The sequence below is a fragment of the Drosophila navojoa genome, chromosome 2 (genome assembly GCF_054131105.1).
Source record: "Drosophila navojoa isolate 15081-1374.11 chromosome 2, UAZ_NAV_1.0, whole genome shotgun sequence".
In the NCBI taxonomy this organism is placed as follows: domain Eukaryota; kingdom Metazoa; phylum Arthropoda; class Insecta; order Diptera; family Drosophilidae; genus Drosophila; species Drosophila navojoa.
Window position 1 is genome coordinate 12,431,479 of NC_142890.1, and position 27,130 is coordinate 12,458,608.

Below are 27,130 nucleotides of genomic sequence, written 5' to 3' on the forward strand. Positions count from 1 at the left end.
AAAGGCCGAAGAAACCAATCTTCCCATATCCAGTGAAGGGCCTCTCGAAATCGTAAAAACTTATGTAAGTCTTTGACTCCACTTTGGATGTGTGAGCAGGGCATTTGGCAGTCGAGCACTCTCTGCCCAGAGTTACTTTTTTTGCGAGCTGGTGAAACTCGTCATTTGACACGCCTGCAAGTGTTCCATTGTTGTAGTTGAGAAATGATTTGTACAATACGACACTCGAAATTTATATGCGAATCTTTTGGCTATGATAAAAGCAAAAAGCCTTCAGATAACAGACAGATAACTGAAAATGTCAAATAATTAGCCAAAAATAATAAAAACGTCAAGCATTCAAGCTCAACTTTCCCTCTAGATATTTTATATATTTTTTATATAAATTTACGTATATAAATTTTAATTGTTGTTTACTTTTTGTTCGATTGTTTGCCTGAGGGCAATTTAATTAAATAATTTTTATGCATAAATATTTACATTTATTTTGGGGTTTTTGAGCCATTTTTGGCCGGCTCGTTTGCCTTTTTGAAATGCCATGCGAATGCCTTTTCAGACAGTCGTGTGTACTTATGGCTCAGCCGAAGAGAAGAGCCAGATAAGCTCAGCCATGATAATTGCGAAAGAATTTCGAAGCAAAACACTCTCAGATAGCAGCAATAAATAATTAAATAAAATATTTGTAAATATGTATTCATAGATATATAATATGTATGCAATTCATTGTCCAGTACAGGATATGCCAAAGTCCATCACAATTGCTGCTAGACCTTTGTGATAAATCAAAAATTCTACTCAGCTGTCGCTTGGCCACATATAAGGCGGCCCAGCCATTTAGAAATATATTCGTATAATAATACAATGCGAAAAATTAGCTATATAAATGCCAATTATAAAATATACGGAGAGACTAAATGATGTCAAGGCATTTACTTTCAAAAACGAAAACAAAATTACAAAAAAAAATTATAATTAAAGAGCAAGAAATTTTATAAGCAACAAAATTACGCAGACTAAAAATTACAAATTAAAAAAAAATATATATATAAAAAAATTAATTCCAAAACCTGCTGCTGCCTCAATTAACTGACAAACATAAAGACAAAATGAACTTCATGTCAGTTCAACTCGAGTCCCATTAAACCGACGCCGACGCCGACGCCTCCTCTGACCCCGTCCGCTGCCCATCAAAATGCTAAACATTAAACATTTACTTATGTCGGCTCCGACACTAAAGCAACTCTGCGCCTTTTATACGATTCCGTCTTGATCTCCTCCGTCGTTGTTTAGTTCTGGGCGTCAGATTCATTTTAGCCAACCCGTACGAAATTACGCCGCATAATTGCTGTGAATTTGCTGTAGTTAAGAAAAAAAAAATCTCATTTTTATTATATCTTCAATCCTGTCAATAAAAACGCTCGTTTGTTCGCTTTTTACTTTTTTTTATGGTTGCCTGGAATTTGTGGAATTAATTGCCAGTTAAGTCACATGAGCTTTGGCAGTTCGTGCCAATTGTTCAGGTGAGATAAGTGCGGAGGCCAATGATTTTATCAGCGAGATATTAAAAGCAAAGCATACAATTCGTACTCTCGCAGTAGCCGGGAGAGGAAATGCAATTATCATGTGAATGTGGTTGGGCCTTGCTACCTCTGGCATATAATGAGGTAACATCATCATGGCTGTGTGTGGAGAGAGCATTCAACTAATTTGAGGCCTGATCTTTTCTCATTACATAATTATATGGTTAATCTATGATCAAATATCTAAAATTGTTTTTGGGGATGAGGCCAAAGAAATTATTTAGCATTATTCAACATGTTTTCAGCCTTTGTTGAGTGGTTCTCGTTGTCTAACGACCCTACTTAGCTAAGAATACATTCATACATATATATAGAAGTTTTTTTAATCTATCTACTTTGAATGCCCAGTGCAAGTCTCTTACTTTGGTATAATCTAAATTTAGTGTACTTGAGTGTTATATGATGAGCTGTTGACATTTATATTTTAGACTGTCTATCTAATATGAATACCCTTTGGTATATTAGTGTATTTTAAATTATTTAAATTATGAGAGTTTTAGATGACTACTATAATAATAATATTATTATTTTAAACGTTTTATCTTATGTGAATACTCTATACAAATCTCTTTTCTTTTGTATATAAATGTTCTATGATGATTTGACTCTACTTAACCAAAACTTTCTCACAGTTCTTAGTAGTAGGATGACACTCTTTTTATATAGTGCACAGTCATCTATGTCGCAGGGTATGTCTTAGCCTGATTCTATTGTGCAGCGGTTTTCCAAGCCTTGTCTATGCATACGATAAGATCTAGCTCAATATTTATATGGTGTTTGCTTCTCATTCCACGTCCCGCGAATCGTATTCAATAACTTAATTAAATGCATTCCGATGCATTATCACGTACTTCCTTTCCATTTCACTACTCGCTCGCATAATAAAGAGCGGGTATATTTGTTTTATATAGTACAATCATAGATGTGTATTCTATAACGATATATGAGTAAGATTTCAAAATTATTCAATTCTTCCATCAACCCACATTCCAAACGAGTATCGTGCAGTCGGTTGCACCCCACTTTATTGGCTTGTTTATTTTGTGTTTATTCACAGTCGCCTTAAGTTTATATTCGTATTGGGATTTGTTTTCGTATTGGGATTTTGATTCGCAGTCTTTTTTCTTTACTTTAGTCCTCCTCGCGTCGCACCCCGTGACACACATGTCCAAAAACCAAAATTGAGTTGCGAAACTGTTTAATTTAGCAGCGAGTCCAATTTTGTGTTCGCTTTTTATTTTTATTTATTTTTTCCATTCTGCTTTTCATCGTAGTTATTTATTTTGAGACATTCTTTGAGACTGAGGTCTCTCGACGTGTCTCGGTCAGCGAGTCAGTGTTTACGATTTATTTAGCCCGACAGCTGACACACACACAGACAGTGAGAAGGAGAGAGAGAGAGAGAGAGGCACACGCACAGCTCTGCTTGGAGCCAAACGCGGAGCCGTGGCTAAATTCAATTTGGCCTATACCAAGTAAACATTATTTGAGTTGTTTTTTTTTTTTTTCTTTATTGTAAATCAACTTTTCAATTTGCTGCTGACACAGTTTCCAAGTCGGGCCCCAGCCCCAGCCACAGTCTCAGTCTCAGTCTCAGCTTAGGCATTGCTGCACCTGAGCAAGATCTTTGGAGTACATATAATAATAAATTGCATTTTTGTAGTATCCACAAAGGCTTGTTGCCCATTGAGAATGCCGTGGCTCAAGTGCTTGCCTCTATGGAACTTGACTTTAGACAAATATGTATCTAAAAGTAGCCAGCTGATGCTGTTGTTGCTGTTGTTGTTGTTGTTCTTGGTGTATTGCGGTTTTGCATTTTAAGCTGCCTGGGAAACACTTGACAGCCAGCGGCTAACGCAAATTTAGCTGTTAAATTTTGTTCACAAAATACATTTTGATAAATGACTCGACGTTTTTACATTATAGAAAAGAAGAAGAGAAAAGCGAGACAGAAATTTAGAGTTTTTGTTTCTGTAATTTGGTTGTTTTTTTTTTTTTTTTTTTGGAGGTAGTTGATGAACTGCCTGGGCAATCCCATTGTCTGATGCGCTGTGATTTAGACTGAAAGTCAAATAAATAAAATCAAAACGCTCACAAATTATACGATCTGATGATCAATCATTTTTTTTTATCTAGTTCATTCGGCTAGTGGCCAAAAGTTCTCATATGCGGGAAGGTGGCAAAAATAGCTAAAGCATTTAAAATTTATAAGCGTCAGCCATTCTATAAATATTGTTTTCAATGCCCATTGTTAGACGCAATGTGCTAAAGATTTATTGGCATTCCATACAAATGGATGACGTTGAATTCTAATTAGGCTGGGCACCGCTTGCTTTTGAATATATTTCAACTGAAGGTCAACTAGAGTATAAGCTAAATAGTTAAAAATCTGTTTTAGTACTCAAAATGTTTGCTCTGATTGCCACGCTTGAACTGAAAGAGACTATATGACCAATTCAGTTTATGCATTTCCAGTTGGAAAATATTACAATATATCATATATTACATTCAGGTTCTATGATCTCTTGGTAGATCTATTTTCATGTAATATTTATTATACGATAAATATTATCATGTATTACATACATGTTCAATGATATCTTGAGAGATTTCACCATCTATTTTCATGTGATATAGATTTTATATTACATCCAAGCTCTCCATCTCGAAAGTTTTTAAGATCTATTACCATGTGAAAGACATTTTGAGACATGTTCAATTTATGCATTACCAATTACCCTTACAATTTTAAATATTATCATACATTCAGATTCTATGATATAGATAGATTTCAGGATCTAATTGAACATATCCATATACAATTGGGAACCAAGTTTCTAAATTCGTGATCTTCCGTGTAGACAAAAAACTTCCTAATGCAAAATTGTGACAAATTTATGTAAAGTCTATCACTTAACTAGCTAGAGCTTATATAATCACGACTTTTGGGCGCCATTTACCTCTCCTACAAAGTACGCTCCTGTTATTGTCTGTCATCAAATTGAAATTACGCGCACAAGCAAAACTGTCCAAGTGGCGAACGCTTCCTGATTACGTTTTTTGCATTTTGTATACACCTTAAAGGCGAAACAAATTGTCGCTTATTCACATTTTATTTGTGTTTTACTTTTTTGTCATTTAGTTGGCGTCTTTAGCTCGATGCGCGCTCACGCACAAAATAAATAAATAGCTAAATAAAAGGTTTGCACTTATGTGTCTCGGGTCGAAAAGAAAAAACGAGTAGGAAACAAAGCAAACAGCAGCCATAAGCGATAATGGATAATGGATAGTGGTCTAGGGGCGTCCCCAGTCGCAGCCAAATAATTACTTACTTTTGTTGGGCTTTTCTTGCAAATTCAGCGCGCTTTCTTTGCCTTTTTCCAGCGTGTTTTTACGTGTACATAAATTACGTAGATATTGTAATTTTTTTTTCCTGCAGAGTGAAAACTACGATGTCATTGGCCTGAGGGGGGCCCAAGTCTGGGTTCAGTAGCTCGACTACTGGGCTTTCTCAAATATGTCTGTCTTTCTCTGTACGTGCGTGTGTGTGTGTGTGTGTGCAGATGTTCATGAATGAGTGGGTCGCCCGCATATTTGACAATGGTCTGTCCGAGCTTATGGCAAAAGTGAAAGCACCAGACCTTTGGGCAAATGTCATAAAATAAGAAGAGAAAAAAGGCAAAACAAAACAAAAATTTTTATCGACTTGGCCAGCAGCTGAAACACCTGCACAACTTCAAGGTCGTTGCATTACCATAGACAACTTGGCCGCACGACTAACGTTGCCGTTGGCCATTTCCTGTTGTTAAGTCAGACTTCGCTAAACTCAGTTCTGCTGAGTTCTATCAGAGCCATTTATCTTTGGTCTGGCTAAAGGTTATAATTGACTTGTTGAACTTTTATAATTCAATAAGCAATACATACTCAAAGTTCAGAATAGATGGCGATTTTATCCATAAGTAAAGTCGATTTGCACGGGGATTCAAATGAAATCTAACTGTGATTATCTATGGCTAAAGTTGTTTAGAGAAGAGCTGGATTCTAGCCACAAGTAAATTGGATTTGCACGGGGAATTCAAATGAAATCTAACTGAGATTATCTACGGGTATATTTGCGGCTAAAATTAGACTGTCAAGTGCTGGCATTTCAGCTGTTGCCAACTACTACATCTATGAAGTGTTTTCAATAACAAATTAAGATTACTTACCGAATCGCCTTTAATCACGAGACATCTTCAAGTGAGTATCTGCAATTGGCGAAACCTGTTTATAGCTTATAAAATCACTGCAAAGGCACAATTACATTTCCCAGATAAGATAGAGCTCGTAATACAATAGATTTTGTCGGCCATCGTAGATTGCAGCTGACCACACGAGCCAGAGCAGTAAACAGGCTTGAAGTGCGTAGACTAACAATACAAGAGCCGATTGCAGTCACATGATGAGCTCACGGTCTATAAATAACTGCACGAGCTGTTTTTGTTTATTCTAATAATATTTGGTTCTTTTTTTTCGGCTGCCTTATCTGGGCTAGTCAATAGGCCCGAATTTAATCTAGAATCGTGCAAAATATCCGTGCAGGTGACTTGCGGCCCATTCGAGCAATTAGGCGAAATGCGGATTCATTGTGCCAAAACGCGATTATCTCCGATTGCATTATTAATCAAGTTTAATTAAGACAATGGGAATGGGCAGGCATCTGTCTGTCTCCTGCAGCCCTTTAGCCGCACTGCCGGCAGAGCTAATTGCCAGGCAATTAAAGGCTAATTGTAGTACACATCAGCCGGCTACTATGTCGACTACAGACTACGTCATCTGTTTTAGCTCTATAATTAGCCATTTAATACTCGCAGCTAATGGCTTTGATAGTTTCGCCTTTCAGTGTTGCTCAGCTGCAATGTTAGCCAAATAATGTGAAGAAAAACAACACACAAAAGAAACAGAAAACACACCAAAACAAACAAACAAACACACGCACACACACATACACACATGTACACTTGAATAGCACTTTGAGAAAAACAAGTTAGTTCAGCAATACCATAAATATTTGCATATTGAGCTCTTATAAGTTACAACAGTCTATTACATTCCAACTGGCTCAGTTTGGCACTAATAACAAAGTATTACAGTTGGGTGAACCCGACTAGAAGATTCTCTACAAGTATAGAGTAGTGGAAGTAAGAGCTTAAGTCAGATCTGAACAGAAGTTTGTATAATTATAATAATAATAATTATTAATAAATAGAAATTGGTAAAGAGAATATATCTCTGTAATATATAACCATGTAGTTCCCAGCTTTTAGTTCAGTTAAAAGTCAGATATAAGAGGTATATAGGGATACTTCAGATTTATACATGTAAGACTATTATTTACTACAACTTCCCATTCGCATAGGGCATATGGAAACAATGGTTGTAAAACACAACAACAACACCAATAATTTTGCTGCTAGTTTAGATGTTAATTATGCGGCAATTAAGGCGCTAAAATAAAATTGACACTTTTCTGTTGCAGTTACAGGTAAAGCAATTTTAATTAATGTGAGTTACTTTGGGGTGTATTAACAGGGCTGCTTAAGTGTGTTAATAGCCTGAACTTAAAGCGTATATGAATATAAACTGTAAGTGGATTTATATGAAAGGTGACACCTAGAGAAAATACTAGAAGAGCTTTGCTTACCTAACTATCTCCCTCTCCCTCTCTCTCCCTCTTCATGTAAAGAAGTTAGCTCTGCTAAATCTATAATCCACTTAGGAATTGCATAAATCGTTGGCGTAGTCAAGTGGATGCGCTCGGACAAATCCTGTTTGCTCAATGCTAATGCTTATCGTCTTCTTCTTCTTCTCCATTGCAGCTCTGTAACATGTCACAATCTAACGGATATTGAGCAGCAGCAGCAGCAGCTTTAACAACAATAACAACAACAACAACTAGTACGAAACACACATCATGGCAACCAATAGCAGCAACAACAACAACAGCAAAGCGATGATGACACCCACCGTCGAGTCGCTGGAGAGTCGCGATGAAGTCGACTTCATAGTCGCCACACACAACAACAACAACAACAACGAATACGAGGATTTACGCAGCGCCAGTGGCGTAGCGATCAGCGCCAAAGGAACAAACACAACAGCAACAGTCACACCAAACAATGAACCAAATGTCACCAACAGCAACAACAACAACAACAGCAACAGCAATTGCAACAGCAACACCTTGAAAAAGTCCAAGGAACGCCGCACACTCTTCAGCTTTGGCAGCAGCAAAAAGCAGAGCTCGGCCAACAAGTCATCGAGCAGCAGCAGCAGCAGCAGCAGCAGCAGCAGCAGTCCAGTTGCCGCCCAAGACTCTGCCGCCACGCCCCCGAAGCCAACGAGCAGCGGCAGTCTGCTGCTGCCGCCCACGCCGGCAGTGCCGATCGGCACACCGCCGCGCCAGCACAAGTTCGTGAAGAGCAGCAGCATTGCCCGGCTGCTGGGCAACACGTACAACGCGCGCAAGTTCGAGCGCGAGGAGCAGAAGCGTCTGGCGAATGAGGCGAGCGGCAAGTTCCATACGTTCGGCGGGCGGCGTCGCAGCGGACCGGAGCGTCCGTATCTGGAGCGATTCAAGCGCATGTCCAAGGAGGATGGCGACATTGCCGGCGACGATGAGTCGGTGCAGGTGACCAATGTGGTTACTCTCACCACAGATTCGCGCGACTTGCAGTACGGCAGCCGGCAGGAGCATGTCGGACGCGCCGAGGATCAGCTGAGCGCGAAGGCCATGCGCACATTGACCCGTGGACTCGGCAAGCTCTGGTGGAAGCGCACGCACAGCGTGGACATCAGCACACCGGATCCCGAGTACAAGGTGTCCTATCTGGGCAACGTGCTCACCGGCTGGGCCAAGGGTGAGTACCAAGAGATCTAATACGATATCCGTGAAGCATTTAACTTATTCTCCCCCGTCTTCAGCAGGCGAGGGCTGCGTGGAGAAGCAGCTGAACACACTGTGGCGCAACTACACCCAGCACACCAAGCCGGACGTGATTATGCGGGTGAAGGTGTGCGCCTCCGGGCTGAAGGCCACCACACGGCAGCACGGCCTCACCGAGTACTGGTCGAATCGCATCACCTACTGCTGTGCGCCCAAGAACTATCCGCGCGTCTTCTGCTGGATCTACAGGCACGAGGGCAGGAAGCTGAAGCACGAGCTGCGCTGCCATGCGGTGCTCTGCAGCAAGGAGAAGATTGCCCAGGACATATGCGACACACTGCGGGTGAGTGCACATCTCAGATATATATATCTGATTGCAGCTGCTGAAACATCTGCTTTGCTTACCTTGCAGGAAAATCTGGAGAGCGCATTGCGTGAATTTAAGCGCGAGAAAATTCTGAAACAAAATGCGCGTCTCAGCCTGGCAAATGCCGTGTACGACAATCCCAGCTTGCCCAAGCGGAAGATCATGCTGAGCGTGGGCGGCAACAACTACAGGCCGCCCCTGGAGCGCTCCAAGTCGGCGCCCAAGCTGATGGCCATCGAGGAGGCCATCGGCGAGGAGGAGGGCGACGAGATCGAGGACACCAACGAACCCGAAATGATGCCCTGCTGTCAGCGAGACTCACTGTACCCGGCCATGACGCTGGGCCGGCGGCGCTGCCGTCGCGGTCATTCCATACGGCGCACAGGCAAAATCCAGGCGGCGGCCAGCTGCTGCTCCCATCAAATAGAGCCCATGCTGGAGAGCCCGGAGCCGGCAAGCAGCACGCCCAACAGCAGTCTAACGGCCCCGGCTGCCGCAGCTGGCAACGATGGCTCCGACTCGGACGAGTTCGAGAAGCTGCTCAAGTTCGACACGACGTTAAGCAACGAGCTGCTGCCCTACTTCGACATGCAGCTGCACAAGAACAGCAGCCAGAGCATGGGCAGCCTCAGCGAGCTGCAGGTGGAGCCCGTGGAGCTGGATGATGGCGAAGAGGAGGAGGCGGAACCGCACAGCTTGCTGCCCACCATCAACAGCGATCCCAGTGCCGATCCGCAGGCGGACTTTGACCACGACGACGTGGTTCATCTGCGCCGCAGCGGCGTCTGCAGCGACGGCGAGGAGGACTTCCTGGACGATGCGGACGATCATTACTTTCGGCAGGCGGCCATGCTCACAATGCTGCACCGCAGCTCGATGCGCAAGCGGAACAGTGACCAGACCAGCCTTCAGTATCGCCACCAGCCGCAGTCCTCCATCTCGTCCAATGCCTCCAGCTCGACGACAGCCAGTGGCATAGCGCCGAACGGGGCAGCTGGCGGCCAGCAGTGCCTGGCGAGTCCGGACAGCGACGAGGGCTCCATTTCCAGCGGCTGCGAGACGGCCAGCACGGTGACCAATGCCAACCAGGAGGAGTACAACAAGCCTCAGGGCAGCCACGTGCAGCAGCAGGTGCTTGAGCAGATGCTGATCTACCAAAGACTGGAGGAGTCGAAGCGCCGTCAGCAGCTGCGCCACAATAGCGACGCCACCAACTACAGCAGCTCCAGCAGCATCACCCTGAAGCCCGCAGAGTCAGTCAGCTGCCTGGAGGAGTCGGACCCGAAGCAGCCAGAGGACGCCGGCAGCGTTTCGGATGACGACTCCGAGTGCAGCGACGAGAGCGGCTACGTCGAGTTCCAGGAGAAGGAGCGCATTCAGGCAATTGCTGGCGCCGTGGCCATGGCGGCATCCGTCAAGCCCCAGCTGCCGCCCAAGCCGGCGCCTCGACGCTCGCTCAGCATCGGCCAGGCCGCCGGAACGGGGACAGCGGTCTGAGTGACCGGCGTGCCTTTAGACAGGGTTCTCCACAGTTGTTATTTCTGCGCAAGAAATTGAATTATCTATTGTAGTCGTAGTCCTAGGTTAACTGTTAAGCTGTTTACCGCATAAGTCATTTGTTGTTGGTCCATCATACAAAGAAATAACCTAACGATATTATTGTGTAAATGTTGCTTTTTTGCACAAATCATTATATTGATTATTGATTATTTAATTTCTTCTTCTTCTTTTCTTTTTTGTTGTTGTTTGGTCCCCCAACTTCACATTTATTTGTTTGTTTTCATCGGGCTTCCCGGCATGTTGGCGAACATATTCTATTTGCTTTGTAAATAAGTAGACGCTCTACGCACTGCATGTAATATATATATATATATACATATGTAATCCATGAATTGTATCTTACCTAACTATATAAATTATTCTTATGAAATATATGCAACTAAAGTAACGAATGCATTCTCGAATCCTCTTCTTCTTACACCTATATGATTGCGAAAGAGCTGACGTCTTGATGTCTTGCGTCGTTTTGTAAAAACCAGGCTAATTGCCATCGAAGTTAATGTTAACATGTAAACCAGTTCAATTCTGTTCGAGTGCAGCTCAATAAATTCAGGTATTTCACTAACTGGTCTGCTTTTGAGCATCGAGATCCAGTTTTGCGAAGCTTTGTATTTGTTGGGGTGTTGAGTTGCCTAGATTTATGGTTTAGCCTTAAGGCAATCGAAGTAGATGTTGGGCCAAATGCTCATTTCATTACTCCGATTGAATGATTTGTTTATTAGAGATTAGAATTAAACGAAAATTAAGAAAACTCAAGGAATTAAGCACTCGCAACTGAGGCCATCGGCTTGATAGTCAATTATTAGAAATTTACAGAGCTTCTACTAATCGAACATTGATTAGTTTCTACTAGCCTCGATTGACGACCGACCCCTTGTAAGATCCAAATCGCATTTACTGAATGCAGAGAAATATATGTAAACCAACTACAAGATAACTTTACTACAATCAGCCGAAGCGCTTTAAAATCTCTTTACAATATCCCTTTCCATATCTCATATCTCATGATATCTAAGTGCATCAATTAAAATTGATTATATGGTAGGTTCTATTGATATATGTATGTATGTATATGCATACATATATATATTTGTTCCCTTACTCTAAGCTTCAGCTAAGGCCTTAGACAGTATAGCTGCTCCTAGTTGATCCGGAATAGTCAATTCTAAATCTTTATCTCCCCATAACTCTAATGCAGATACACTTTTTAGAATATTACGTTATTGAGAAACGACAGCCAAATGTGTTCTTTCCCTAAGCTTTGCCATAAAAGTAGCGAATTTTAAGTCTCACTTAATTTAATTAGCTGGTATTAATGACACATTTCACAGTCAAAACAATTATTTTTATACACACTCTAAATACTCTGAACTATCAACAACTTTATCTCCCGTTCAAGACACACATATAGCACTTGACTCGGTTAAAAAAAGTGTATATATATTACATATATATATGTACAAATATCGCCTTTATCCAGCAGCAGTGTCAGCAGTTCTATCAGGCCTTATGCCTGTACACACAGCAACAACAACACACGTATGAAGAGCTCAACTTTAATATCTTGATTTGTATTTATATACCCAGCAGAAGGTAAATTTATTTTACTTTTATTTATTTGCCTGCTACTCTACTCCAGGTGAATGCACAATGAATTTAGCGTACCTAAGATCTGGAGTCTGTATCTAAGCAGGCTTAAAATAGTGTATATATCATGTGTATAGAGTCTGTGTATAAAACTACAATTATAGCATCTAGGTGTGATTTTAATTGTTGTTTCTCTAACATTACATTAGTAAGAGAAACTTTTTGTTCGTACTCAAAATAGAAATGAAAGGTATAGGGTTTTACGTCATTAGCTACATATAGAAATAATTATTCTTGAAGATGTGCAGCAACAGAATCTTTCCGTTAATCAGTAAGGAACTCAGTATTATTGAATGGTCTACACGACTTGTCCTGCATCTCTAGACAATGTTAATCTTATACGGGGGTCTAACATGAACATGTATAAATATTTTTATAGATATTACTATTATAAAAGAGTGTTGTTACCCTGCTTCAGTCAATCTCGATAAGAAAACTCTCTCAGTAGTTATCAGTTCGGTTAACTATCAAAGCTAAGTTGAAAGTGTACTTATATGATTTCCGACGGGCATACTCCAATTGAGCATAGTTCCTTGAGTGCAGTTATATCACAAAACGTAATACTCAACCGAGTCAAATGAGTTCCTTAACAACTTAGCACCAATCAGACAATCAGTTACATATCTCTGACTTCTACAGACAGTTTGTTGGTTTATTACAACATTTATTGGTGAGGCCTTGCTGGCCATTACAGATAAATACACAAGAAGTTGGAGATTTATTGGCAGACAGTGGCTGGCAGCGGGTGCTGCTGGCGGAGCAGATAGCAGACGGTGGCCCGGAAGTTGCGCAGCGACTGGTCCTGCAGCTGCTGATTGAATACCTGTTGTGGGGGCCAGTGCGTAATCCAAAGTGAAAACCAGTTCAGAGAGTAGAAGACATTGCTGGCGCTCACTTACCCGATTGTAGACAATGGTGGGCACAAAGCTGGGCCGATATTGATTCGTGATCAGCTCCGCATCGAGCTGGAGCTTGGTGCCCGTCGGAGTCTTCATGCAGTACTCCACGTCCGTGCGGATGCCGGCCTGGCTGGCGCACTGAAAGTTGCGAATAGTGAAGGTCGCTAACTGGTTAGGTAAACTCCGTTGTTTGGTAAACTATCCGCGCATACGCACCTTATCTGCATTTGCATAATTCGAGGCAAACATTTGGCAAACGACGAATTTCACCTGCGCCGCCTGGTCGTTGCTGCTGCTGATGACGCAGCTCTGCAGACGATTCCCCTCGCACTCCGCCGGTCCGTGCTGGCAGTGGAAGATCGCACCGTTTTGCTCAGACTGTCGGAAAGAGGTTCGCATTAACAGCTATAGCCTATCTCTTCATCCTCATCCCACCATACTCACCGAAGACTTGCCGAATGGCACCAGCTCAATGTCAATGTACTCTTTCAGCTCCTCGTGCACGGGTCCCAGCTGATGCATGAAGCTCCTGCTGTCCGGACACAGCGACTCATACAGCAGAGTGATGTGCAGCTAAGGAATGCAAAAGTGGAGTGAATATCTGTGAAACCCTAAATTTTCCACAACTACTCACCTTTTCAGCTTGTCGCTTTTCACGCGGAGTTTCTTCGGCCAGGCTGCAGCTGAGCACAGCAAAAATGCAGAAGGCAGTGATTAGCTTATTCATATTCACTATATATACGCTGGTTTTTCTTTTCCGAAATTCAATATACAAATATAATATATGTGAATATGCAATGCGTTTCGCCCAATCGATGAGAATCGACCTTCGATGCACTTTCAGAATCGAAAAGTCGTTGCGCCGCCTTCACCTTCGTATGCCTCGAGCCGTGTTTTTACGTCCGTTCAATTCGATTTCAGTTCTGCGACTGAACGTTTTGTCGATTTTTGGATTTAATTTGGACAACGAATGTGAACAGTTAAATGGGACTCAATGAGCGTGCTCATTCTCTCTATTTCTCTCTGTCTCTTGAAAGCCGGTTTTTACATTTCTGTTTCAGTTTCGGAACTCCAATATCGAATCATGCCGCACAGTTACAGCTTTAGGTGTTAACTGGGTAATGGACATGGGATCAGGTTCTTAATTTAATTCACAATTCGTATACTATTGCCCCCTCGAACTGTTAATTTCCGAAAGACGTTAAGTTCAAAGCCCAGAGAGAGACCGTTGATATGAACAAGTTCTTTTTGACCATTAACCCATAAAAAGTTTAGTTTAAAAGCTCAAAAACTAATGAGGAAATTATACAAAATACAGGGTATACATGTTATAATAAACCACCAAAAACTCCGAATGACGTTATATTATTTAGTAAAATATACTAGTTCTATTGTCCCAAGTTCGTTTGGTACAACACTATTCAGAAATGAAAAGGCTTCATATAAAACCTATATAGTACCAGATGCTAAGTGAAGAACTTTCTCTACTTATTTGTGATTGTTTCTCATAATTTTAACTAATTCGAAAATTTTCAAATCATCTAAAAACTCTTTAATATAGCCGTAAAACCCCAATAAATTTTAACAATCATCGGGTAGTAAGAGATTCTTTTTAACCAATATTTTGCATAGAGTTTTCTTGACTTTCCTTTTAGAAGACCGCTGCAGATTTTCAGAAAATAGCTATATAAATAGAAACATATATAGATATGTACTCATAGAATTAATTACTAATGAATACTCACTCCATCGTATACAATTGCAGGTATTTCGCTAAAGCTGTATCGGTTGGTTATAATCGAGGATTGGGTCTGCAGTTGAACGCCGTTGCCGCTTGGCTGCATGCAGCGCTCTACGTGATTCACGATATTTGAGGCCCGAGCGCACTTGAGATTCTTTTTCTCTGTCAGTCCAAGGTCTTTCATTTGACACTTTACAAATTTCATCTGATCGAATTGGTTCAAGTTGGAATGAATCGCACAGTCTTGCATTCGATTGCCCCAGCACTCAGGATGGCCATGCTGACATACATGACCAAACGGTGCTGAGCTGGATGGCTAGACGTAAAAATTAATTAATTAATTGGCATTTAGCATGATTTTTGCAACGTTAACTTACTGAGGCCTTGCCATAGGGCACCAACGTTAGATTGATGCACTGATGGTATTTTCGGTAAACGGGCCAAAACTTCTGAATAAACTCTTGGCTATCAGGACAGAGGGACTCATACAAAACCATCATATCCAAAGGCTGATTTAAAAAATTCCCATGAAAATTCTAAAACAGAATTTGTATCTAACTGACCTCTATCGACCGCCGGCATAATTTGCCTTTGCAGTGCAAAATCTGAAGCAAAGTCAGAGCCAGGTATAACTTATTCATGTCCCAGCTAAGAACTATCATGAAATGTTAATATTTAACTGGATTTCATCAATAATTTAATTGATGTGCAGTGCATATCAAATGAAACTAATTTTTAAAATTGGCGTAACCGTCCTATAGCAAGCAGCTTTTGATTGAGTGTAAGCAGTGCTGTACAACAGCCAAAGAAAACTGAAATTTGCTGTTTCACCGTTGCAAAACAAAAAACCGACCGACCGCCACAATGTGTTGATAGCCAACCAACGATAAACGATAAGCACAATTTACATTAACATTTTATTCTGATTGGACCCAGCCTTTTTAACAAAACAAACTACGAAAACAGCAAAAACATGAAGAAAAAGGTGAGTAAATATCAAAAGTTGCAAAAGTGGCATTCGAATAGAAATTTAAAATTTGTTTTGTATGCAAAACAGGTACTGCTTATGGGCAAGAGCGGCTCAGGGAAGACCAGTATGCGGTCCATCATTTTTGCCAACTACGTTGCCCGTGATACGACCCGTCTGGGAGCAACAAGTAAATACATTCTTATACCGTATCACCCAAGCTAGAAGCTTATCAATTAATCATTTGCAGTCGATGTGGAGCACTCTCATGTCCGATTCCTGGGCAACTTGGTTCTCAATCTGTGGGACTGTGGTGGCCAGGAAAGTTTCATGCAGCAATATTGTACGCAGCAGCCCGACAACATCTTCCGCAATGTTGAGGTTCTCATTTATGTATTTGATGTTGAGAGCCAGGAGCTGGAGCGGGACGTGCACTACTATCAAAGTTGCCTCGAAGCATTGCTTCACAACTCACCAGATGCCAAGATATTTTGTCTAGTGCATAAAATGGATTTGCTTGCCGAAGAACAGCGTGATATTGTGTTTAAGGTGCGCGAGGGAGATCTCATAGGATTATCGAAGCCCGGAAATGTGACGTGCTTTCGCACTAGCATTTGGGATGAGACATTGTACAAGTAAGTAAATATATAGATTCATGAAATATTAATGCCTGATCGACCTTTAATTCCACAGAGCATGGTCGTCGATTGTCACCATGCTAATTCCCAATGTGGCAGCCCTGGAGAACTCTTTGACCCACTTTGCCAATGTGATTGAGGCGGATGAGGTGCTGCTGTTCGAGAAGGCAACCTTTTTGGTCATCTCACACTGTCAGAGCAAAAAGAATCGGGATTCGCATCGGTTCGAAAAGGTTTCGAACATCATTAAACAGTTTAAACTGAGCTGCTCCAAGCTGGGGGCCAAGTTCCAATCGATGGAGGTGCGCAACAATGCGTTTGCCGCTTTCATCGATACCTTCACCAGCAACACGTACATCATGGTGGTCATGTCGGACCCCAATCTCCCCTCGGAGGCGACGCTTGTCAATATACGCAATGCCCGCAAGTACTTTGAAGAGTTGGAGAACCCGAATAACGTTGCCACGAACCATCACAACCACAAGTACCACTGATGAACTGTCGGATTGTTTGATTGTCGTTAAGTTTAATGTTTATCAATTTCTGTTACTGTTTGTTTTCCGTTACGAAAGCACACGGTTTATTGTTGCACAGCGAAAGTCAAAATGCTTCCCAATATGCATATACACATATATATATATATAGCCAGCGCCTTCTTGTTCAGCGAACGAGTATGAGCCTTAATATTTCCTACATTTATAAGAGCGCTTTATACACTAAACCATTAGGCCTTAAGTTGTATACAAAGAACAAACACCAAACTATGTAAAAAACAAACATTTATAAATACAAATGGCTAACCGTAAGACATATTCATATATACATATAAATGCCACATCTAATAACACGTATACATATGTATGTATATCGAGTAACAAATAGGGAACAACTATGTATATAAGACCCAACATCGCGTTGCACATATCACAGACACATAAATCCAAGGCACTGCTGGCTGAGAATCGCATTGGCCGTCCTAGGAGTAGAACCGTCTCACCTCCGCAGAGAGCTGATCTACGCTGGACTCGTCCACGGCAACGAATCGCTTGGCTCCGCGACTAAAGTAGTAAATATCACCGGTATAAATATCGAACCACAGCGCGTGTATATGCAGATTGTGGGATTCGAGGCGTGTTTTGAGAAATCCGTATGACGCAATATTCGACATCTGTTGCAGTGTGTTAATCTGCGATAGCTTGTCCTCGACGGCAAACTTTTGCTCCTCGTCGATGTAGGCGACGAAGCGGCGCAGCGGCGTCTCCGAGGAGAATATGAGAGGATCCTTCATGCCTGCATCGCGCCACTCCTGAAACTTTTCCAGGCTGGTGTTGGCATGCGTGCACATCCAGGATCGCAGCGGAGACAGTCGACGATTTAGCTGGAATATTGAGAAGCAGATCAGATATTCATTCCAATTCACTGCAACGAGCTCCACACCAGCTTACCTTGGATGCAAAGTCGGGATCACGCAGTTGATACAATAGATTCATGGCCTTGCAATCGCTGTGTCCACACACAATGATGTGTCTGATGTCATTGACGACGCAGCCCAACTCCAATGCCGCTGGCTCGCAACTGAAGTACTCGTCCTGGAAGTGCTGGGCATGCGGTATCAGATTTCCCGCGTTTCGCACTAAACATGGGAAAGAGGGCAGGTGTCAGAAATGATATTGGTTTAATTGTGATTCGCTATGTGTGTCGTACCCACCCACAAACATGTCGCCAACGTGTGTGTCCGTGTATCTCGTGGGTATCATGCGACTGTCCATGCAGGTGAAGAACACGGCCTTCGGCTGATAAGGGCAACGTTTAATATTAGAACAGATATCGAGCGCTCAGATTGGATAAAATGAGTATATTTAGTAACGCAGTTTGTGGTCAACTTGTCAATGCGTCAATTCTCTGGACATATGCCAAAGTGCTTGATGGGATATGATGAACTAGTCAAAGTCAGTCCATCTCTCTTTCTCATGGAAAAACAATGTTAACATGCAGGGTATCATGAATCTGATATGCTTAAACAATTTGCAAGACAACTTAAATTGAACCTGAACGCTTTTTCTTTGTTAATTTCTATATTAATTAATTAATTAACAAAATATTGTGGAAAAGTAAAAGCACTCATGTTAAACGTTTAAAAATAAATATTTTGCACTTGAGTAAACTCAACCGGTTAGCCTTTGTTGTTTGTTTACCAAAATCAGACGATCTGAAAGAGCGAGAGAGGCAGAAAGAGAGCGAATGCGAGCAGGTGATGCCTGTTCGCAGAGTCTAAGCTCTAGAAGACCCTCAGGCATACGCTGAGGCATTCTTCAAATGCCTTCTATGACACATGCACAGAGAGTGTGTGTGAGAGGGAGAGAGAAAGAGAGGCAGACAGCACGCGAGATAAGCGTGCTACGAGCTCCTCTCGAAGTGTCTGGACTTCAGTTTGGTTCGTCAAGTCATAAACACTGTGATAATTGCCACACAACACTAAATCGCATGCCGCACTAGTCGAAGTTATGCTTCAGTAAATGAGTATTTGGCTTAGCTAATTAGAAATCAGCTCACTCAATAACACATTAACAAATTCAGCTACTCACCTCTGGATGGTCGCGAACTTTTTGAAATTCCTTGACCATTTGCTCACGGGTCGTGTTGCGATAGCGCATAATTCCTCTCAAAATGCGCTCCATGATGTGCGATTTATGCTAATTACGCCAACTAGTTGATAAGTTGATAAGTCCTAATTTTGGCACTATTAATGAATCCACTTGGAACTGATTTCACATGTGTTGCGCTCAACTGTTCGAGTCCAATTGGAATCGCCTCGCAGCACCAACCAAAACTGTCGGCGGAGCATTTGAAATTGAATTGTTGCTTCCAAAACACGCGACGACTGCGGCGAGAGAGCAGCGACTGTTGGCAATGTTGACAGTCTAGTTGGACTCTCTGAGAGCGTTTGCACGGCGAGTGGAAACTACGCTCACGACTAGAATGAGTGGTTAAGCAACAAATATACCCAGGGAAGGTCATTTTTAATATTTTTTATATGTATATTGGTAACATGAAAAATAATTAACAAATATAGGTAATTATAATTTACGTTTTGGCATACTTTTCTTTTACACATGAATGTGTCTCACCCTTCTCTTCGAAACTTTGGGTCGTGAGCACGTGAGCACATTTTCTACTCTATCATAGCTGTGCCACTCGCTCAGAGAGCGACCTTTGCACGTTTTTCTATCAGAAAATTGAGGGGCTCGCATATGGCTGATGACGTCGCGACGTCAGCGATAAATTGCGTCTGCAGCAATTTGAACGAGAACGAGAACGAGAAGGAGAAGGAGAATGAAAACGAGAACTAGAACACACCTTAACTGGGCCACTGTCGAAGCGCCTCGCGGCCCTCTTTTGTGTCAACATGCTGCAATATTTGCTCTGTAATTTTGTAGTCTGAGGCAAAAATGAGCGAATCAATTGCATAATTGAATCGGGAAGAGGCAGCTAACGAATTCCAGACAGACAACACCCAGATACACTACATATGCGACATATGGGACACTTATCAGCTTGGCTGATACGATTGCTGTTGTTTATTTTATGGCTTCCTTGTGCGCTGGACACGGTTTCTGATGTGCGTTTCATTATCATTAATAGAAATTTCGATGATTTGATTTTGTTCCTCATTTATATATATATATGTGTGTGTGTATGCACGCTTAATCAAAAGTGACTATGCAAGGTCTTTGGGTAATCATTTAGTTATATATTTATTAATACAGGGTGTAGTTTAGCTAGAGTTGCATAAATATAAATATAAATATAAATATATGGTATATAAATAGATATTTCTCTAACAACTGGAATAAGATATGGTTTTTGTTTTAGTATCTACATATTCATGTGGAGTTAGAAATTTTATTGTCCATACAGGGATCTTTTACTGAGCCGATTAGCAGTTCATAGTTTCGGTACATGATATTATCTATCTAAAAATAAAATATAACAGATAAGATAAAGTGTGACATTAATGATATAATATCATGGTAGTGATACGATTTACTAAGTAATCAATAATACAAATGTTTGTTTTTTTTCTGATATGTAACTCAATCCCAATCATGCATTTCATCATTCCATTGCCTACTTTTAGGCAGGCAGAAAAAATGGTGAAAGCTTTAGTTTGTATAACGTTAATAATAGGACGTCGACCGTTGTTGCTCGTAATTGATCGCCCTTTGTAAAGAGTGAGCATTTCATTATACTGAGGCTGATGTGAGTAAGTACGTACATGAGGCGATGTCGTTTCCTGGAAACGTGCGTCGCATCTTTCATTAACCATTTAAGAATTTTCTCAGGCCTTTTTGGAGTCCGAAAGTGGGTTACACACCTGTAAGAGTCAGAGAGGCATTCGCGCATCCAGTGCAAATATTATGAAATCCCCCGTAACAGAATGAAAGCCAACAAAATTTCAAGCTGCTGCCACAGCCCGAGGGGGTTACCGACAAAATGCTGTAGTGGAGTTGCGGAGCTGGAGAACAGCAACAACTACAACAACAATAACAACGGCAACAACAATAATAGTAAGCATTTCACCAGCTCGAAGGCGAGTCGAGGCCCAAGCAGATTCACTCTTGATGATTATAAAGTATTGTTGTTTTGGGGGCACTCGGCTCGGGTTGGCTCGGCTCGTCTCTTGTTTTGCTTTCCTTTCATTATCGAGCGGCAAAATATTGGTTAAACAAGCAAAAACAATGAAAACGAAAGAAGGCAGAGAAGAAAGAAGACAAAAAGTAAATTTGTCCAGGGGGGGAGGTGGGGTAAGGAAAAAAAACCGCAGCGTGACCAACAAATGATGACGATGGTGCCAGCATCTGCATCTTTTGAGAAAATCACGATTATGATGATGATCAGGCGGGCAGAACGCTAACGTCCATGCTAAAGCTCATTACAATTACTATCAAGTGGAATCATCGTCATCATCATTATCATCATCAGAGAATGAAGATATAGCAGATAGGGGAAGAGGCAGCAGCAACCAAGGCAAAAGCGTGGGTACGAAATAATGAAACAGAATCGCCAGCATGACAATGATTATCCGAACAACAACAACAACAACAGCAACAACAACGACGACTGAAACTGAAACGAGAAAAGAACCGCAGCATTTTACATAGCCAGCGCACAGCGGGAGTGTACGAATGGGAATGGAACTGGAATTGCCACTCGGCCCTCAGCAGCCCCTCGCTCTCCTCCTTTCACTCTTGTGCATGTGCATGTGTGTGTGTGTGTGTGAGTGTGTGCGAGTGTTGGTGTCTTGGTTGCTGTCAGCTTTCAAGAATTTGGGCCAAAGCAGCGAACATAAACAAAACTTGGATGATGATGGTTACTTAACAGTGTTGAACAATAAATGAGGTAGATAACATATGCACAAGTCTGCGTGATGGGTGCGTGCGTATTGGTATTGTGTAGGTGCTGTGAAGTTCTGTGAGGTAGAGGAGGGACACAGAGAGGGAGAGGCTGAGGGAAACTGAATGAGCAAGATGATCATTTTATTGCAGGTGCGTTGGGATTTACCGATTGATTCATCAAGTGCAGCTCTTAAAATTGAATTAACTAAAAAGTTAAAAAAATGATCCCTTTTTCATGTAATATGAAATATTGTATTCATAATTTATAAAATACTATAAAATTGTATGTTATAGAGGTAAATCTCTCATCCTTAAATATGTTTATATATGCATGCATAATGACGATATCAAAAACCCAAAAGCATTAAGATAATATATAAATTATACAAGAGTTCTCTTCGGTGGAAAAACGTTTCATTGCTATGCATGTAATCAGATCCCTTAAGATTCTTGTTAGTCTCTCGCTCCCAGCTAACTAACCCACTAACTGAATTGATGAAATGATGTCATTGTATTTTTTGGCCAACTTCTTTTTGGGGTTTCCTAAGCATAATTTATATGGGTGTTACCTGTACGCTGCTCTCGCATGCCCTTTCACCAAAGACCTACTCGCTCGCTCCTTCTCTCTCTCTCTCTTACTCCGGCTGCCATTCGGCTGATGTGGCTCTCACTCGCACAGACACAATTTGCAAATGAGTTGGTTGATTCTTTTGGCTGACTTTTGGTTGAGTTAATTAGTGAGTATCTTGTGTGTGTGTAGATACGTGTGTGTATGAGGGTATTTGTATTCGTAATGGCGGCATTGCTGTTCTTATTAGCGTTGTATGGCTCTCTGCCGCCAGCTTTTAAGCTGCCTCTGCTTCAAAAGTGGGTCAGCAGCGTCGTTAAAGCGGTGTGTGTACGCCTATGTGTGTGTGCCTGTTTGTGTGTGTGTGTGTGTGCAAATTAAATATTCACAGCGTTGGTTAAGCAAATAAAATCTCATTCTCAGCTTTGTTGTAATTGTTGTTGCATTTCGTTCTGTGCGTGTGGCTTTGTGTTTGCGTGTGTGTGAGTGCTTACGTGTATGTTTTGGTGCTTGGAGTAACTTTTATTTGTTTATGCGTCTTTCGGCTTAGCTCACAATCACAATCGGAATCGACGATCGCGCTGCGCATGAAAGTGAATCAGAATGCTAACAGTTTATGTTGCTGCTGCTGCTGTTGTTGCTGTTGTTGCTATTGTTGTTGTTGTTGGTATTTCTCTTTGCAACGCAAATGAGATCAAAAGTGGGCTTAAGTCGCATCTCTTTAACCTAAATATGTCAATTCAGTTGGCCAAAACGCGCTTTATTCGCCTAAAAGCAATCGCCGACTGCGATTGAATGCTTAACACTTAAAGAAATTTTTAAATTCTTAATTGAGCTGCAAACAGTTAATGCTACGCTAAGCTAAGCTGAAATTATACAGTATCCAATCTACATAAGTTTAAATGATAAAGACTTGAGCAGATATATATTTTTGAATCATTAGAAATAAGCTAGGGAAATAATGAAAGTCGATGCATATAGTTCATATTAATAGGTTTTTCTTTTGTTTTGCGTCTTAATAGGATAACGGTTATAGTATATTGTCGAATCAGCAGACGCTACAGATTAGTAGGTACAGTTATGACTATATTTAGATATATTCATATACAAATATAGTTTTGTTTTTGGATTTCTGCACATCTTATAAAATCGTTCAATTTAATTGGATAGTGAATATTTAATATAATGTAATCAAACTTTTATATTTATATGAATAATAAATAAATAAATGTAAACATATTTTTGTATATAGAAAATCCTAAGTATTTTTATATACACTTTAAAATATGTAACAGTAACTGAAGTCATCTTTATATATAGATATTTAAAAGAAGATTTATTTTCTTCTTTTTCAACTTCTTGTTCCACTTGACAAGCGTCAAGAGTTGAAACAGCATTTCTATTGTTTTTAAATATTTGCAATTTCTGAATCGCCAACGATGTGAATTTTACCTCATTCTATATTTATGTTTCTTGTCTGTCATGTTTGCATAGCATTTCTTGTTTTATAACTTTTGGTGTGGACTCGTGAAAATGTTGTGAAGCGCGTCAATACGGGCCAGATTTTGTGTTTATCTGGCTTGTGGGCGTTGCTTATTATGAGTTATGTGAGATGTAGATGTGAATGTGCTGCTGGGCCGGCTGGCTGGGCAGTCAGCGCGCTCTGTCAATGAGCCGGGAGCTATAAAGAGGTGTGCCCTGACCCAATTTGAAGCGGCTCTGTTATTTACTTACGCATGATCTCAGCGGCTGCTGTCGGCCTGATTGCCTGCCTTTCTGCCTGCTGGATGCTGGATGCTCAAGAACTGATAGGCATTGAGTATATTAACGCCCAAACAGATTCGGCTCACTGATGATGATGCAAAAGTGTTTTAGGCCATAAACTTGGTATAACAAAACGCCCACAAAAATTGGGAAAAAGAAGCGCTGGAACCCCTTTCGGGCCGGGCACAGGGTCGAAGATGTGGAAAGGTCATTAAGTAAAATGCGCTTTTGCATAATTTGCCATAGAAGGCAAGACAAAGGTTGATCCGCTTGCTGCTAGGTGGCCCAGGCCCACGGTTAGGCCATGCCAGGTAGGTATGCAGATCGACAGACATGTCAAAGGACGGCAAACAGTGAAATGCGCGATTTTACGACAACAACGACTATGCGACGGCAGCGACGAGCGCACTTAAGTGGAAACAGTCGGCCAGCACGCCTTAGAGCGAGACACGCTTAAAATGACATTTTATGGCCATGACAAAAGATGACAGCGTCGTCTCTTCCTCTCTGCCTCACTGCCACAATGCCTCACTGTCTCGGTGTCTTTCTCTTTCTCCTTGTCTTGGACTTTGTTGTATTTGCATCCGCAATCTCAATGTGTTGCAGTGGCATTTGTTATTCTTGTTGTTGCTGTTGCTGTTTCTGTTGCAGTTGCAGTGGCTGTCCATTTCTTGGCAGTCGTAAATCAAGCGGCAATGTTTTGCATGTGACACAAAATTGACCCAGTTTCAGTTTCAGTTGTCAGAGAGCAACCCGCAGCGCGACCAACTCTCCAGACACAAACTTATGCAAAACCCAGACCGCTCTCAACCCGTTAGAATGTCTGTCGTATACTTAAATTGACGATAGACGAGTGATGCTGGATGACCTCTGACCTTGAGCCTAATTTTGCCTGTTAGTATTCTGTAATGTATTGCATAATATCAATATGACACGCACAGCTCCTTATATCCCTTTTTCCAGGACACACGCCTCGCACATGTGTGGCACAACAGCCTTGACAGCAAATGCAACAGAGTTACGTCAACATCTGCTGAATCTGAACTAATGTCTGTGATTGTGTAACTAAATACGCATAATACAATACATATTCGTCATGTTCATAAAACAAATGTTCGATTTATTCACATGAGGTGAAACAAATCAGCTATAGAAGGAAACGTTTGCTTGGACCTGGAACCTACTAGGATCTTTCATTTATATAATACATTATTATCCTCTTATTTTTTGATTTTCTATCAATTCCCTTTTCTAGTCTAGTTTCTAGTCCAAAAGTTGCTTGGTTTGGAAACCCCCAAAAGGAATAATAACTTTACGTTCGTTTCCTAAGTCTTTTGATATTCACCATGAAATATAAGAGCAATTTGATTAAATTGCCCGATTTCTACACAAATCAAACTTAATTGAATTAGTTAATGACGACAATTTGGCATTCTACTTACGTTTTATTTAAACATTTCTCAGACTAAATATATTCACCGTCCTATTGGGCTTCCCAGTGCTCATAATGAGCGGACCCCAAATTGCTAGCTCTGGGGCAAAAATTGACAAAAACTGTTACTTTCACATTGGGGCAAAGTCAAGATTAGTGCGAAAGCAACAACATGAGCAGCAGTCAGAATCACAAAAGAAATGTAATAGATGCTCATTTGCTGGCACAACGACAACAATCATAATGGCTAAAGTAAACAACAACAGCAACAACAACGACAAATAGGGCTAATTATGCGCACACTTTCAGGCAGGGCTTTTTTTCTAGTCTTTAATTTTTTTGCTTTTTTTTTTGCAATTCTTCGCGTGGCACCAAAAAAAAACATTCGAATAAATTGAGAGGCCAGACCAGACAATGCAAAAGAATCACGTCGTTATAATATATATGTATGTATACATATTGTTTGACTCGCTGCCGTTGAGCATTGTAATGGGATTTGCTGCTGGTGCTGCTGGTACTGCTACGGTTGTTGTTGTTGTTGTTGCAGCAGCAGCAGAGGGCGCACTTAAATGAAAGTTGTTTCAGCACATTGAAGTTGCTCCTAAAGCTCATATCATGTGCTGATCAGAGTGTAACTTATTTTGACATTGAGAACTAAATGAATGTAAACGAAGTCCGGATCAGCAATTAATCAGTTTACAAAAATCAAAGCTGTTTTATATGAAATCAAATTACAGTACTTCTTTAAAAATAATATAATTATAAATTTAAAATTTATATATATTTTTATTTTAAATATACACTAAACAAAATATAATATAATTATAAATTTAAAATTTATGTTTATTTTCATTTTAAATATACACTAAACAAGAGCTTAGTGCCTACAATTTGCTTCGATCTAAAAAATATATATACATGTGTATTAAAATAACATATTATTCGTTGGGTAAACGATCCATTAGAGTTAGCTTAAAATCCTTTCTTCTTTAAACCATATTTATCCGATTTATTTTTAAATTTATATAAACTTTATTTCAGATTTAAACTGAACTAATTTAATTTCAAATCATATCTCAAATATTTCATTTCATTTGTCGAACCATGGTGGTTTGGTTGGCCAAAAACTTTTATTACATTGACTTTTTGGATCTGAAAAACTAAAAAAACTAAATGTCAATAGGTTATATACCAGGCATATATTTCATCAGAATCAACCCAAATTATAAAAGAAATGGCAGTCAAAATAAGTTTCCAGATATGAATGTCTTACAAATTATAGTTATTTAGGGCTCTCGGCTCTTTTTGTTTGTATCGGTGGCGCGTGACTCGGCTGGTAGTGCGAGCTACTTTACGTGGAGCTACTTGGGTCATGCTTGTTAAACTTTTGGTTCTGTTCCAAAAAGTATTTTGGGCGGGTGTACCGACTTTATGATTGATAATTAAAATTTGGCTCTGTTTTTGGCTGGCTAAGTACGCGTAGTTACGCTTGGCTCGCTTTGCTTATGTGTGGCACACACACACACACACACACACGAAGCAAAGGAAAAAATATAACATATGAAAACATGACACCAAATGTTGCACTACATTTGTAGCTGTTGCTGTGGCTGGGGCTTTGGTTGGCGCTCCTGCAGCCGGATTTG

At 40.9% G+C, this 27,130-nt stretch overlaps 5 protein-coding genes across 6 annotated transcripts in view; 2 read left to right on the forward strand and 3 right to left on the reverse strand.

The window, feature by feature from the left end:
- Positions 1–10,825, forward strand: part of LOC108660185 (uncharacterized) — a 41,036-nt gene extending 30,211 nt beyond the window's left edge. For both annotated transcript variants that reach the window (XM_089256235.1, XM_089256234.1), the window contains 3 exons: positions 7,439–8,479; positions 8,544–8,848; positions 8,918–10,825. In XM_089256235.1, coding sequence (XP_089112361.1) covers positions 7,534–8,479; positions 8,544–8,848; positions 8,918–10,369 — 2,703 coding nt within the window. In that variant the 5' untranslated portion in view covers positions 7,439–7,533 and the 3' untranslated portion in view covers positions 10,370–10,825. The remainder of the gene's footprint in view (positions 1–7,438; positions 8,480–8,543; positions 8,849–8,917) is intronic.
- A 1,897-nt stretch (positions 10,826–12,722) lies between these two features.
- On the reverse strand, positions 12,723–13,928 carry LOC108649174 (GILT-like protein 1). Its single transcript, XM_018098194.3, has 5 exons — positions 13,613–13,928; positions 13,423–13,551; positions 13,195–13,356; positions 12,979–13,116; positions 12,723–12,902 (listed from the first exon to the last, which is right to left on the reverse strand). Exons 1-5 carry the CDS (start codon positions 13,703–13,705, stop codon positions 12,798–12,800), a joined length of 627 nt encoding a protein of 208 aa, XP_017953683.1. The 5' UTR covers positions 13,706–13,928; the 3' UTR covers positions 12,723–12,797.
- Positions 13,929–14,536: 608 nt separating this feature from the next.
- LOC108659566 (gamma-interferon-inducible lysosomal thiol reductase-like protein) lies at positions 14,537–15,242 on the reverse strand. Its single transcript, XM_018112560.3, has 3 exons — positions 15,097–15,242; positions 14,724–15,035; positions 14,537–14,661 (listed from the first exon to the last, which is right to left on the reverse strand). Exons 1-3 carry the CDS (start codon positions 15,217–15,219, stop codon positions 14,560–14,562), a joined length of 537 nt encoding a protein of 178 aa, XP_017968049.1. The 5' UTR covers positions 15,220–15,242; the 3' UTR covers positions 14,537–14,559.
- Positions 15,243–15,565: 323 nt separating this feature from the next.
- RagA-B (Ras-related GTP binding A/B) lies at positions 15,566–17,130 on the forward strand. The gene is made up of 4 exons (XM_018112553.3): positions 15,566–15,704; positions 15,777–15,876; positions 15,937–16,321; positions 16,380–17,130. The coding sequence occupies exons 1-4, from the start codon at positions 15,693–15,695 to the stop codon at positions 16,816–16,818; spliced, it is 936 nt and encodes a 311-aa protein (XP_017968042.1). The 5' UTR covers positions 15,566–15,692; the 3' UTR covers positions 16,819–17,130.
- Positions 17,093–19,236, reverse strand: CAHbeta (carbonic anhydrase beta). Its single transcript, XM_018112558.3, has 4 exons — positions 18,910–19,236; positions 18,033–18,117; positions 17,770–17,957; positions 17,093–17,702 (listed from the first exon to the last, which is right to left on the reverse strand). The coding sequence occupies exons 1-4, from the start codon at positions 19,000–19,002 to the stop codon at positions 17,301–17,303; spliced, it is 768 nt and encodes a 255-aa protein (XP_017968047.1). The 5' UTR covers positions 19,003–19,236; the 3' UTR covers positions 17,093–17,300.
- Positions 19,237–27,130: the final 7,894 nt, after the last annotated feature.

Bases quoted from the DNA above. Each gene is read 5' to 3' on its own strand.
- LOC108649174 (XM_018098194.3), bottom strand. From the start codon at position 13,705: ATGAATAAGCTAATCACTGCCTTCTGCATTTTTGCTGTGCTCAGCTGC. The intron at 13,552-13,612 runs GTGAGTAGTTGT...TGCATTCCTTAG, and splicing joins AAAAGCGACAAGCTGAAAAG to CTGCACATCACTCTGCTGTA. The intron at 13,357-13,422 runs GTGAGTATGGTG...TCTTTCCGACAG, and splicing joins TGCCATTCGGCAAGTCTTCG to TCTGAGCAAAACGGTGCGAT.
- LOC108659566 (XM_018112560.3), bottom strand. From the start codon at position 15,219: ATGATGGTTTTGTATGAGTCCCTCTGTCCTGATAGCCAAGAGTTTATT. The intron at 15,036-15,096 runs GTAAGTTAACGT...TTTTACGTCTAG, and splicing joins TGCCCTATGGCAAGGCCTCA to CCATCCAGCTCAGCACCGTT. The intron at 14,662-14,723 runs GTGAGTATTCAT...CTATTTATATAG, and splicing joins CTGCAATTGTATACGATGGA to CTATTTTCTGAAAATCTGCA.
- RagA-B (XM_018112553.3), top strand. The intron at 15,877-15,936 runs GTAAATACATTC...AATCATTTGCAG, and splicing joins GACCCGTCTGGGAGCAACAA to TCGATGTGGAGCACTCTCAT. The intron at 16,322-16,379 runs GTAAGTAAATAT...TTAATTCCACAG, and splicing joins TGGGATGAGACATTGTACAA to AGCATGGTCGTCGATTGTCA.
- CAHbeta (XM_018112558.3), bottom strand. From the start codon at position 19,002: ATGGAGCGCATTTTGAGAGGAATTATGCGCTATCGCAACACGACCCGT. The intron at 18,118-18,909 runs GTGAGTAGCTGA...TGCCCTTATCAG, and splicing joins AAGTTCGCGACCATCCAGAG to CCGAAGGCCGTGTTCTTCAC. The intron at 17,958-18,032 runs GTGGGTACGACA...TCCCATGTTTAG, and splicing joins CGTTGGCGACATGTTTGTGG to TGCGAAACGCGGGAAATCTG.